Below are 12806 nucleotides of genomic sequence, written 5' to 3'. Positions count from 1 at the left end.
ATTCATCGACTTTAAAGCCGCCTATGATAGCATAGCCAGGGTAAAACTGTTCGAGGCCATGAAAGAATTCGGTATCCCGACGAAATTAATAAGGTTGACTAGGCTGCCCCTGACCAATGTGCGAGGCCAAATAAAAGCAGCAGGATCACTCTCGAGATCATTCAACATCAACAACGGTCTAAGACAAGGGGATCATGCATCCTCTTCAACCTGGCCCTGGAGAAAGTGATTCGCGATGCCGATGTAAATGCGAGAGGCAAAATCTGTTCAAGTCCCCCCAACTACTGGCCTACGCTGACGATATCGACATCATGGGAAAAACAACCCCAGATGTACAGTCTACCTTCATCCAGATCGAGCAGGCGGCGCGACATCTTGGGCTGCACATCAATCAAATGAAAGGAACGAACAACATCGAATCGCACTGGTCAAACGAAAACAATGAAGATAGGAGACTACAACTTTGAGACCGTTGAAAATTTCTCCTATCTAGGGTCGAAAATCAGAACCGATAACAGCTATGACGATGAAATCCGCGCACGGTTGTTGGCTGCCAACAGAGCTCACAAAAACGGTTTCGCTCGAAATGTCTCACCATAGGGTCCAAGGTCTTACTGTACAAGACTATGATCTTGCCAGTCCTTATGTATTCCTCGGAGACTTGGGTTGGCAAGAAAAACTGCGAACTCTTGGCCGCGTTCGAGAGACGAATCTTCGGAAGAATTTTTGGCCCCCTACATACCACGACCGTCAGGATGATCCAGCCCGAAAAGTCTATGACAGAAAAAGAAGACGAGACAGACCCTGCCTGAGATAGAGCGATGGCGTAGGTCAGGACGCCAGACAGCTTTTAGGAACATCGAATTGGTGGACCTCGGCACAAGACCGGGGTGTCTGGAGTTCTTATCAAGGTAGGCCGGTTACCGGTAGCTGCGACGTTGATCATAATGATGAATTCATCGTCAGAATCATCACATCCACACCTTTCCTTGAAAATATATTGAATACCATGCCTTGAGCTATGTGGAACTGATGAATAGTACCCAGTGAGCGCATGGATGATTCGATCTTAGGTCATATTATTCGGAAGACTCTAGCCCAGTATCCAAATGGAAGGTGATTAAGCCAGAGCAAATCTGATTCAGACCGAAAACAATGGAGACATTTGGACAGTAGCTCAAATCCTGGCTATTTTTCATCACGTTGAACATTCGGCGTACTTCTTGTCAACGAGTTGTGGTGGAATGGTCTAAGTGGGTAAGTGAGCTAATAACTAAGGGAAGTTGAGTCGAAAATGTTGCAGCTGAAATCAAATGAGAGCTGGTAACGCATACCTCACGAACGTCAAAAGCACCTTAGATATAGAGATTGTCATCATTCACGAAGTTTCGCAGGGTGTTAGCGTATTGCCGCGGATGGAAGTATAAATCTAACAAATCACTTGTGTCTACCTAAGAGCTGAAGGAAGCAGAAATCCTTTGCATTCATATGATTCAAAGGTATTTCTAACCAGATCGTCTTCCTTATCAATGGTAAACCATTGCCTAAATCTAATCATCTTTTAAAATTGCCGTCTTTTCCAGTATCTGATTCGCTGCTCAAAGCAGACGGAAAGCTAGAGATGCAGTGAGTTATGACATGGGGCATCAAATGATACCACCAGTTGGTTCACGATACAATCCGCGCGAAACTTTGGATTGGGGATGGAGCAACAGCAGCCAAGTCATCAAAAAAGGATGGCATGCCAAAAAAAGACCAGGTCATCAAATGGTAGGCCGACTACCAAGGGCCGAATGTTTAACTACGAAATCCATACACCTCGAGCTGAAAAAGCACATTAAAGACATGCATTGTGGCAATAAGGATTTTTTCACTAGAAAGGATATGTATCCCAACCCTACTCACATGACATGACAATGGAGCTAACTTCGTCAAAATGAATTGAAGAGCAGTGAAACTAACGATTGAATACAAACATAAGCAATCCTTGCTGATAATAACAGAAAGGGTGCTGCTCATCCCACCATGATATCCACAACAGCTGACCCTGCTTGCGAACGGAACAAAGTGGCGGGACCTGGGAGGCGGCTTCGGTTAAATTTATGAAACTTTTGATGGAGCTGAACGCCCCTCATCTGTTCAATATAGAGGACTGGCCCAGATCAGAGCTTCCTTAAACTCTGGTTAAACGACCGCTCTGACGCCTATAAATTATCCCACTGAGACAAAAATGTTTGGGCTGCCTAATGTGACGAGGAAGTAGCCGGAACAAGAATTTTGGCGACGTTGGAGTTTAGCATACCTGAGTTGTCACAATGAGATGAATGGTTCAGTAAAAATATACGCATGAAAATAGGTGATGTTGTGCTCGTCATACTTCAAAACTGATATAATCCTGCGATACCTGAACGAACTTCGGAAAGTCACGTTGCCAATACAAATCCCGGATTCAATGGGCTCAAAATAGAGTAGAATGGGCATCACAGGGCACGTAGAAGTGAACAAGACCGAAGTATCCAACAAATTTACCCGGCGTATAACAGAGATCGAAAAAGCGCTTGTTCCAAATCAAGCAAAGCTGCATATTCACCAAACACGAAATACACGGAATTTTGAAAACCAGCGTTCTTGTGATTATGGTCAGAGAAAAGCAAAACAAGAGTCTGGAACCAGCTAGCCGGCATCTTCAAAAAGGAGCCGCGTGAGTCCACTTCTTAATTGACACAATAAAACACGCACCATTTCGTAGAAACCTTTTATTTCCGCCTAAATCTTACTTGAGTGGAATAAATCTTGAACTGTGGGTGGCACCAATACCGGGCCTGCCGTGCTTGACGGGTTTGTATGTCAGCGAGAATTCACCCAAGTAGTGACCGATCATTTCGGGTTTGATTTCAACCTGAGGACGATGAAACAGAGAACGATATTAGTAAATGATGTCCGCTGCGCACACGAAACTAAGCTCCTCACCTGGTTGAATGTTTTGCCGTTGTAGATTCCAATGATGGATCCGACCATCTCTGGGACGACGATCATGTTCCTCAAATGGGTTTTGACGATGGCAGGTTTTTCATTTGGTGGAGCCTCCTTCTTGGCCTTCCTCAACTTCTTGATGAGGGCCATTGGCTTGCGTTTCAAGCCCCGCGAGAAACGCCTGCGAGCCCGGCTGTGCATGAGTTCCACCAATTGCTCACTGTAAACAGTTCCATGTTGGGTTACAATTTCCAGTCAAATCTCACCTAAATCGTTAAATACTCACTTGGGCATATCAAGGAGTTGATCCAAATCAACGCCACGATAGGTGAACTTCCTGAACGCACGCTTCTTCTTTTGAGTTTCATCGACCTGAAAGGGGACGAAGCACAAATGTCAACATTTCGCTTTAACACTTGAATTTTCAGTTAAGTCGGTCGGCATGTTAGAAATCTTGAGGCACACGGTCTAAGGACATTGTAAGGAACCGTTTGGAACATCTCAAATTGGATTTAACACACCGATGACACTTATTTTCGAAGATAATTTACCTCTGCCATTTTGCTCGGATTGTGGTTAAACACGGAAAGAACGAAGTTGGTTAAGTTTGACGTCTTGACAAGTCAAAAAATTTCCCAATTTTAATGACAGTCGACGTCGGTATTAAAAGTGCCAGATGGAAGGAAATAGTTTAAAGGGTATTTAGAGCATCCGGGATTTTTTTCGTTAAAACGGTTGAATGCTGGCGAAAATAATTAAATTGATTTTCGTATGAAATTAGGTTATAGGAAAAATTAAAGCAATATTTTACAAGAACAAAAAATATTTAGTATTCTTCTTATACCGAGTAAACTCATTAACTAGATGTAATTTTGCAAATGGTGTATCCAGAAATTTCAATGGCCTCGTTCCGTACGTTAGAATTAGCCAGCAAAAAACGTTTGAAAATGGCTATAAATTTAATAACAAAAAGTGAAAATATTAGTGAATGAAGTCCTCCTAATGCATCTGTTTGAAAAAAAAGAATGGGAGAGTCTCTACAGTCTAAAAAGACTTATCAGAAACTAGATGAAGTTTCATGCCAGTATAGTTATTTTCAGCGAAACAGCGTACTTTCTCGTTTTTTCAAGGAAAATCGTAATCTTTCCCATCAAATTTGTACTTTCTTGAATGTGGAATGCGTCATAAGAATCTGCGACACGACCTCAAATCCGGACTTTTAGGAAAATAAATTAACAATTTCCAGACAATTTTGTCCTAAGGAACACACTAACCATTAATTATAATTTTAATTATACCGAAGTTCTTTAAGAACTTCAACACTTCAATTTTGATATTCTACACCACATTAAAAAGAGTGCGAAATTGTTTAGGATAATTGCGCATTTGTTTGAAAAAGTAGAGTATTATCTGGAAAGCCATAATGACCTTGCAATTAAAGGATGTTGTTTCATTTTAAGGCACAGGCACAATTAATTTTACTCTTACAGAGTATATATCCGTGTCCGGATAGCTGATTAGTTAGAGCACAAGGCTGTGGTACGGAAGATTGCGGTTCAAATCTCACTGGTGGCAGTGGGATTTGTATCGTGATTTGACGTCGGATACCAGTCGACTCAGCTGTGAATGAGTACCTGAATCAAATCAGGGTAATAATCTCGGGCGAGCTCAATGCTGACCACATTGTCTCCTACAATATACTGTAGCGTACCGTTACGGTCTTGAATGAAGTGTTCTAACACACCTCAAGGCCCTGATCCAATATGCATTGTTGAGCCAGCGATTATTATTATTTTTATACTATATGCCAATATTACTAAGGCAAGATGCTCCCTTCTACAATCTGCAATTACGCTGATGAAACGGGAGAATAAAATGCACCATGTCTGACACTCAAAATAAAAGAAAAATATTCTTGAATAACAAAATCGGGGTCTATTAATCCTCGTCCTCTCTAACCTTCCTGTGCGTTGTCTTTCCCAATCCCTTTACGCTCCGTCTTAATTTGCCCCTGACGCCCATCATCCTGCTCTCGAGTTCGATGTTCAGATATCCCGACTTCACTCTCCTATCGCTCGCAAGCGTATCAAGTTCAACTTTCGTAAGGCGAACTTCGAATGTCTGAACTCAGCCCTGGCGTCAATCAACTAGATCTCCATCCTCTCTTCATTTACGTGTGACCAAGCACATTTTCTATACCATTTTATCTGATCTTCTTCCTTGTTACGTTCCCTCCTTTCCTAAGTGCTTACGCTCTTACCCCGTCTGGTTCACCTCTGAAGTTCACAACAAACTACGTCAAAAAGAGTCTGCGAGGAAGAAGTTCCTGCATTCTAGAAACGATGTTGACTTAGTTTTTTTAAAATCTCCACGTTCCTTGATCAAATCCTTGATACGTAAATCCAGAAATGAATATTTGACCGGTGTGGAAGACTCACTAAAGTGCGAACCTGAAACCTTTGCAACTCCCGCTGCCCTGCCCAGTTATCCCCTCCGTCCATTAAATTCTCTGGCTTCTCAGCTAACTCTCCCCAACTATCTTGTGATTTACTCTGCCGCTACTTTTCGTTAGTCTATGTTCCCCCTCCTTCCTCCGAATCCCTCCCGATAGTGGATGTAGCCTGCTCCGCATCGCCTACCATTCCCCTTCTTACTCCTATCCTTGTCGATGTCAATGGTGTTCCGAACCTGTTTTTGCTCAAAACTGGTAAGTCCCCCCTTCCCCTATCCCTCGAAGAGAATCATTTCCCCGGCGTGTGGAAAGAGGCTCTCATCATCCCCATACACAAAAGTGCCGATTGTACGCTTGCCGAGAATTACCGTCCCATTTCCCTACTCCCCTCCTGTTCCTTCCTTGAAATTCTTCTTTTTTCTAAATTCACGGCAAGAAGTGCATACCATTTACACTGACTTCGGTAAAACCTTCGACACTGTAAATCACAAGATACTTCTACCCAAAGTCTCGTCTCTAAACGTTCCCATACCACTTGTTTTATGGCTTGCCTCTTACCTTTCCAACCGATCCTGCCGCGTCTCTTTTGACGGCTGTACTTCCCGCTCCTTCTCCCTCTCCTCTGGCATCCCACAGGGTTCTATTCTGGGTCCTTTCCTATTTTTGTTTTTTATTAACGACCTTCCTCCCTTCCCTGTTTACTCTATGCAGCCGGCCTTAAGCTGTTTTCCGCTATATCGTCGCCTATGGACTGTGTTGACACTCTGGTTCGTTGGGGTTCGACTAATGGTTTAGCGCTAAACTTCAGATTTTGACTTCTGATTTTGACTCCATTCAACCCTCCTTAGCTCTCTTCAATTCCCTCGTGAGGAATACCCTCAAGTATTGCTCCGTGATCTGGTCACCCTCCTGTAACTGTGATTGTTTTGCCCTTGAAAATGTGCAACGTAAATTCACCCGTTCCCTCTTCTTTAAGAAAAGCTTCCCTCGTATGGATTATCCCGCCCGCCTCCGCTTTCCGAACCTTCCCTTCCTACAACAGCGTAGATCCTATCTGGATTTATGCACATTTGTAAGGTTTTGTTTGAAACAAAACCTTATTAAAATCGAGGCGGTGTCTGTCTGTCCGTTTGTCCGTCTGTCTGTCTGTCTGTCTGTCTGTCTGTCTGTCACGCCCGATTTATTCGGAAGCGGCTAGACCGATTGTCACAAAAATTGGTGAGAGTATGTAATCTGGTGATCCCTTTACATGCAGTAAGTGGCGCCATCTTGTGTTAAGTTTAAGGGGGGCTCCTCGTACATGTGAATGGAGGGTGTAAATTTTTTTTTCACAGAATGTAGCCATGTAGGGTATCAAATGAAAGGTCCCAATTAGTACTTTTCGAATCTGGTTCAATATTTGATATTAGATGAAATATAGGGGAGTGAGGGTTCAAAATATGACCCACAAAAAGTGTAACAGGTCTCGTTCTCAGAACCTATCCAACTGAAAAATCAAAATCTGAAAAAAATCACAGTGGTGCATCTCTACGAAATCTAGGCCTCAAAATATATCCGGTTCCGATATCTGCACAAATAAAGTTAATAATAGTATATTTCCACATTTTAGAAATTTACCCGGCACCCCCCCTTATGTTCATCCCAGAAGTACAAAATTTGGCATGCGTGTAATGAAGAATATAATGCATAGTTTGGTCAAGTTTGAAGATTGCAGTTTACTCTGTTTATTGTCGGTTAAATTATATAAATAAAATTATAAAAAAAAATGGTCCCCCTCCCCCTTAAATTGAGGAGTAAGAATCCACTTAAAGTATGTCCTGCTCGTCCTAAAAGGCGATAAAAAAAGATAGCAATTTCATATCAGCAGGTTTTTAAGAAGATTGGTTAATGTCTGGAAGAGTAAACGAAATATGGGACTCTAGAAAGCATTCCACCCTCTTTTGTAGTACTGTGCTTTTATATTCTGGTCAACTTTGTAGTAGTAAAAATAAATACGTTATGAAGGCGGGTATTCCACTCGGAGTCTAGCTCAGATTTAAAAGCATCACAATAGTGCAGTGTTATGCACCAATACAGCCTTCCATACAAAGAAAAAGGATGCTTTTTATGAGCGTAATCCAAAAGAGGTTGATTTACTTTTGCTTGAGAAGTATTTGAGTACGCGCGAGTCAGAAAACAAGTCGGAATACCGAAAGCTCGTGCTTCGGGTATAAAGGTTTTGTGTTCATCTTATGTAAGAAATTTCAACGCACATTTTTCTATCCGTATATAGCTAAAAATCCAACGTAATCCTTCATATTTTTCCAAACAACGAGACATACGTACATATTACAGCCATAGATATTACACTCACCCTAAACAAACAAACTGCCTACTTCCGAATACTGTACACATATATGCACGTATATAAATTGATCGTACCCATATTTCCGATTTACTTCTTATATCTATTTGAATTAGGCACTACCCGCAAAGTTCATTAGCACGCATATATTATATACCACATACACATATGTCTGGTTGACAAATGACTAAAAAACTGAAACAAAATAATCCTTTTCCACCCAATTCATAAGAACTCATTTCGTTGTGGTATTGACGAATTGATATGTGATGATGACGTCATGCAGGTTATAGAGTGCACGAAATTCACGAAAAATTGTGAAGTTTCACCCCCTATAACTTTGTTAGTAATAGTTTGATTTTCTTCAAACTTGACCAAACTGTGCATTATGTTCTTCATTAAACGCATGCCAAATTTTGTACTCTGGGAATGAACATAAGGGGAGTGCCGGGTAAATTTCTAAAATGTGGAAATATACTTTTATTAACTTTATTTGTGCAAATATCGCAACCGGATATATTTTGAGGCCTAGATTTCGTAGAGATGCACCACTGTGATTTTTTTCAGATTTTTCGGCTGGCTAGGTTCTGAAAACGAGACCTGTTACACTTTTTGGGGGTCATATTTGGAGCCCTCACTCCCCTATGTTTCACCCAATATCAAATATTGAACCAGTTTCGAAAAGTACTAACTGAGACCTTTCATTTGATATTCCACATGGCTACATTCTGTGAAAAAAAAATTTGCACCCTCCATTCACATGTATGGGGAGCCCCTCCTTTAACTCAACACAAGATGGCGCCACTTACTGCATGTAAAGGAAACACCAGATTACATACTCTCACCAATTTTCGTGACAATCGGTCCAGCCGTTTCCGAATAAATCGGGTGTGACAGACAGACAGACAGACGGACAGACGGACAGACAGACACCGTCTCGATTCTAATAAGGTTTTGTTTCACACAAAACCTTAAAAAGGATCTCTGCGCTAATTGATTAGAAAACAAGAAAATAGAAAACTGTTTTATGACACTTTTCTCACGGCCACTCATTAAAGTGTACCTCAACACTTTGTTAAAAAAAAAATCTCTAGCGAACTCTCACAATCTTCAAAAGTGGGAAGTTATCAGGGAAACGTGAGTTTGGAGTCGCTTTCTCTGTGGGTAGGGAATTTTATCGACTTCAAACCTATACCCGGAAGACTGTCTCCCCTGCGCTTTTTAATATATGAAGAGATAGCGAAATCAAAGAGCAATTTTACGATAATCTGGAAAACTATACGTCTCAATGCCTCCTGACGTGGAAGGTATTGCTCGAGGACTTCAACACCAAGCTTGCGAATATCGAGGAACGACTGGGGGCACAGCTTCCATGATATGCCAAATGAGAACAACCAATGCCTCATTAACTTCGCAAATAGCAGAAATTTAATTATAAAATCTACATGATTCTCACACAATCGCATTTACAAAAGGATATGGTCGTAGATCATCAGAAGATGGTCACCAAATATCCTCGACGTGAGATCATATTGATGAACAAACCTGGTAAAAGACGATCATTACATGGTAAAAAGCGTTTACATGTGCCGAAACTCAAAGAGTAATTCATTTCGAAAATTTGAGATTTAAAAACTAAAAAGTTATTCAAGATCAGGAGAGTACAAGGCAAAACCGGAAAGACGATTAGGTGCTATTCTCCAGGATTTCACGGGGAAATCCGTAGATGACACCTGACATGACCTACAACGCGCTATCAAAGCAACAGCGGAAGAAGTTATTCGATATGAATGGCAGTGGAGAAATGATTGGTTTAACGATCAATACCAGGAAGCGCTTGACAAGAAAAACGAGGCATGCCAAATTGTCGCATATGCAAACTTTCATATCAGTAAGGAAGATTTTTAAAAATGAAATTTGCCTACGAATTAATGAAGATAAGAAGAAAATCATTACGCAAACGAAAATAAGTCGGGAAACTGGAACCTGGACACTTCTGTATGAAAGTTTTTGTGTCTCCTTATGTGACGAACTTTGAGTTTTGTGTTCATCTTATGTGAGCAACTTTCTAACCATGTTTTTCCATTAGTACATGGCTAACAATATAAAATATTCCTTCATGTATTGCCAAAGAAAATATTCATATGTATGTATATACATATTAAAGACATAAATGTTGTGCTCATCTTAAACAAAAAAACATTGCCTATTACCGTAAAATGATCCGTACATATATATGTACATTTTCAACTGATCTAACGCATTTTGACTTTTCTCCGTGCACGAAAACATACATACGTACACACAGGGCTACTACCTGCAAACTTTATTAGAACCTACATATACATATGCATGCACCTAATATGAAAAATAAGATTGAAAAACACTAATCGAGCCTTTCATTTAATACCCCGCATGATCATTATCATCAACGGCGCAACAATCGGTATCCGGTCTAGGCCTGCCTTAATAAAGAACTCCAGGCAATCCGGTTTTGCGATGAGGTCCATCAATTCAATATCCCTAAAAGCTGTCTGGCGTCCTAACCTATGCCATCGCTTCATCTCAGGCAGGGTCTGCCTCGTTTTCTTTTCTACCATAGATATTGCCCTTACACACTTTCCGGGCTGGATCATCTTCATCCATACGGATTAAGTTACCCTCCCACCGCAACCTGTTGAGCTGAATTTTATCCACGACCAGATGGTTGTGGTATCGCTCATAGATTTCGTTGTTATGTAGGCTACGGAATGGGCATCCTCACGTAGGGGGCCAAACATTCTTCGGAGGATTCTTCTCTCGAACGCGGTCAAGAGTTCTCAATTTTTCTCGCTAACAACCCAGGTCTCCGAGGAGTACATAATCATAATCTTGTACAGTAAGAACTTTGACCCTATGGTGAGACGTTTCCAGCGAAACAGTTTCTGGAAGCTGAAATAGGCTTTGTTGGCTGCCAACAACCGAGTGTAGATTTCATCGTCCCTAAATAGGAAAAATTTTCAACGGTTCCAAGGTTGTAGTCTCCTTTCTTTATTCTTTCTTTCTTTTCGTTTGACCAGTGCGATCCGATGTTGTTCGTTATTTAGTTTTTGGCGCTTACGTTGCCACCATGTACTTCGTCTTGACTTCATTAACGTGCAGCCCGAGATATCGCGCGGCCTGCTCTATCTGAATAAAGGTAGACTGAAGGTATATCTCGGGTCGTTCTTCCCATAATGTCAATATCGTCAGCGTAGGCCAGTAGTTGGGTGGACTTGAAGAAGATGGTGCCTCTCGCATTTACGTCTGCATCGCGAATCACTTTCTCCATGGCCAGGTTGAAGAGGACGCATGATGAGGTATCCCTTTGTCTAAGACCGTTGTTGATGTTGAATGGTTTCGAGAGTGATCGTGCTGCTTTTATCTGGCCTCGCACATTAGTCAATGTCAGCCTAGTCAGTCTTATTAATTTCGTCCGGATACCGAATTCTGTCATGGTCGTGTACAGTTTCACCCTTGCTGCTGTCATAGGCGCCTTTAAAGTCAATGAAAAGATGGTACAACTGATGTCCATATTCCAACAGATTTTTCCATCGCTTGCGCACAGAGAAAATCTGATCCGTTGGTGATTTGCCTGGAGTGAAGCCTCTTTGGTATGGGCCAATGATGTTCTGGGCGTATGGGGCTATCCGGCGTAGCAAGATAGCGGAAAATATCTTACAGATGGTACTCATCAACGTGATACCTCTATAATTGCTGCACTGCATGATATCCCCCTTTTTATGTATGGAACAAATAATGCCCGCATGATCATATTCTGTGTAAAAAATGTTACACCCCCTTTTGCATGCAACCGGTTCAGCCGTTTCTTAGTAAATTGGCTGTGACAGACAGACAGACATTGAATCGATTTTAATTAGATTTTTTTTTTCATACAAAACCTTCAAAATGAATCTCCCTTTTACTGTCATAAAATCTTATTAACATCATTTTATCCTAGGTACTCAATTTGTGGTAGCTATAGTAGGTTAAATCGAAAGTAAGTCGGAACATCGGAAGATCGGCACTTCTAGTATAAAGGTTTTGTGTGAATCTTATGTGAGGAATTCTCTATGCACGTTTTTCATTCCCCATAGCTAAGAATGCAAAATATTTCTCCATATATTGCCAAAGTCCAAGATATAAATATGTACATAAAAATATAAATATTGCAAGCAAACATTGCATGTTATCATATACTGATGCATACTTATATATGTACGCATCTAAGTTGATTGATGAATCTGCACATATTTCTACCCTACCTCGTGCTCAAAAGTATACACATATGTACGTAAATTAAGTACCGCTGGTGCTTACGAACACACATGTCAATCTTATTGTACGCTACCCGCAAGCTTCATGAACACATACATATATATACAGATGGCTGTTTTCGATAATTGATACTAATACACAAATAACTAACTAAAAAGCTAAAAAACTGAAATATCTCCATTGAACCCGGCGTTCATACAAGTTCACTTTATATGATGATGACGTCATATACGTTTTAGAGAGCAATAAATTTACGTGAAACGCAAAAGTTTGACCTTCTATAACTTCGTTAATAATAGTTAGATTGCATTCAAACTTCCAAAATTATGTTGTATATTATCACCTATACTGCTAACAAATTTTGTACTTTTAGAATAAAGTTAAGGTGGGTTTCGCTTAAATTTCTAAAATAAAATATGATATTATTATTAACTTTATTTGAGCAAATATCGTAATGGGATGTATTTTGACGCCTAGATTTCGTATACTGATTTTTTTTCAAATTTTTCGGTTGCATAGGTTCTGAGAACGAGACCTGTTTCACTTTTTGGGGCCTACATTTTGAGCCCTCACTCCACTGCGTCTCACCTAGTACTAAAAATATGACCAGTTTCGAAAAGTATTAATTGACGGCTTTCACTTGATGCTCCACATGATCATATTCTATAAAAACATGTACGCCCCTCTCTCGCATGTATGGGGAGCCCCCCTTCAAACTCACCACAAAATGATGCCACTCAC

General features: G+C 40.8%; 1 protein-coding gene across 1 annotated transcript; it reads right to left on the bottom strand.

The window, feature by feature from the left end:
• Window positions 1–2741: 2741 nt before the first annotated feature.
• On the bottom strand, window positions 2742–3659 carry LOC119656528 (40S ribosomal protein S15). Its single transcript, XM_038062877.1, has 4 exons — window positions 3525–3659; window positions 3260–3345; window positions 2971–3193; window positions 2742–2899 (listed from the first exon to the last, which is right to left on the bottom strand). Exons 1-4 carry the CDS (start codon window positions 3531–3533, stop codon window positions 2774–2776), a joined length of 444 nt encoding a protein of 147 aa, XP_037918805.1. The 5' UTR covers window positions 3534–3659; the 3' UTR covers window positions 2742–2773.
• Window positions 3660–12806: the final 9147 nt, after the last annotated feature.

This window comes from Hermetia illucens, chromosome 1 (genome assembly GCF_905115235.1).
Source record: "Hermetia illucens chromosome 1, iHerIll2.2.curated.20191125, whole genome shotgun sequence".
NCBI classification, from domain to species: domain Eukaryota; kingdom Metazoa; phylum Arthropoda; class Insecta; order Diptera; family Stratiomyidae; genus Hermetia; species Hermetia illucens.
Note: the sequence above shows the minus strand (reverse complement) of the source record. Positions and strands in the feature narration are given on the sequence as shown.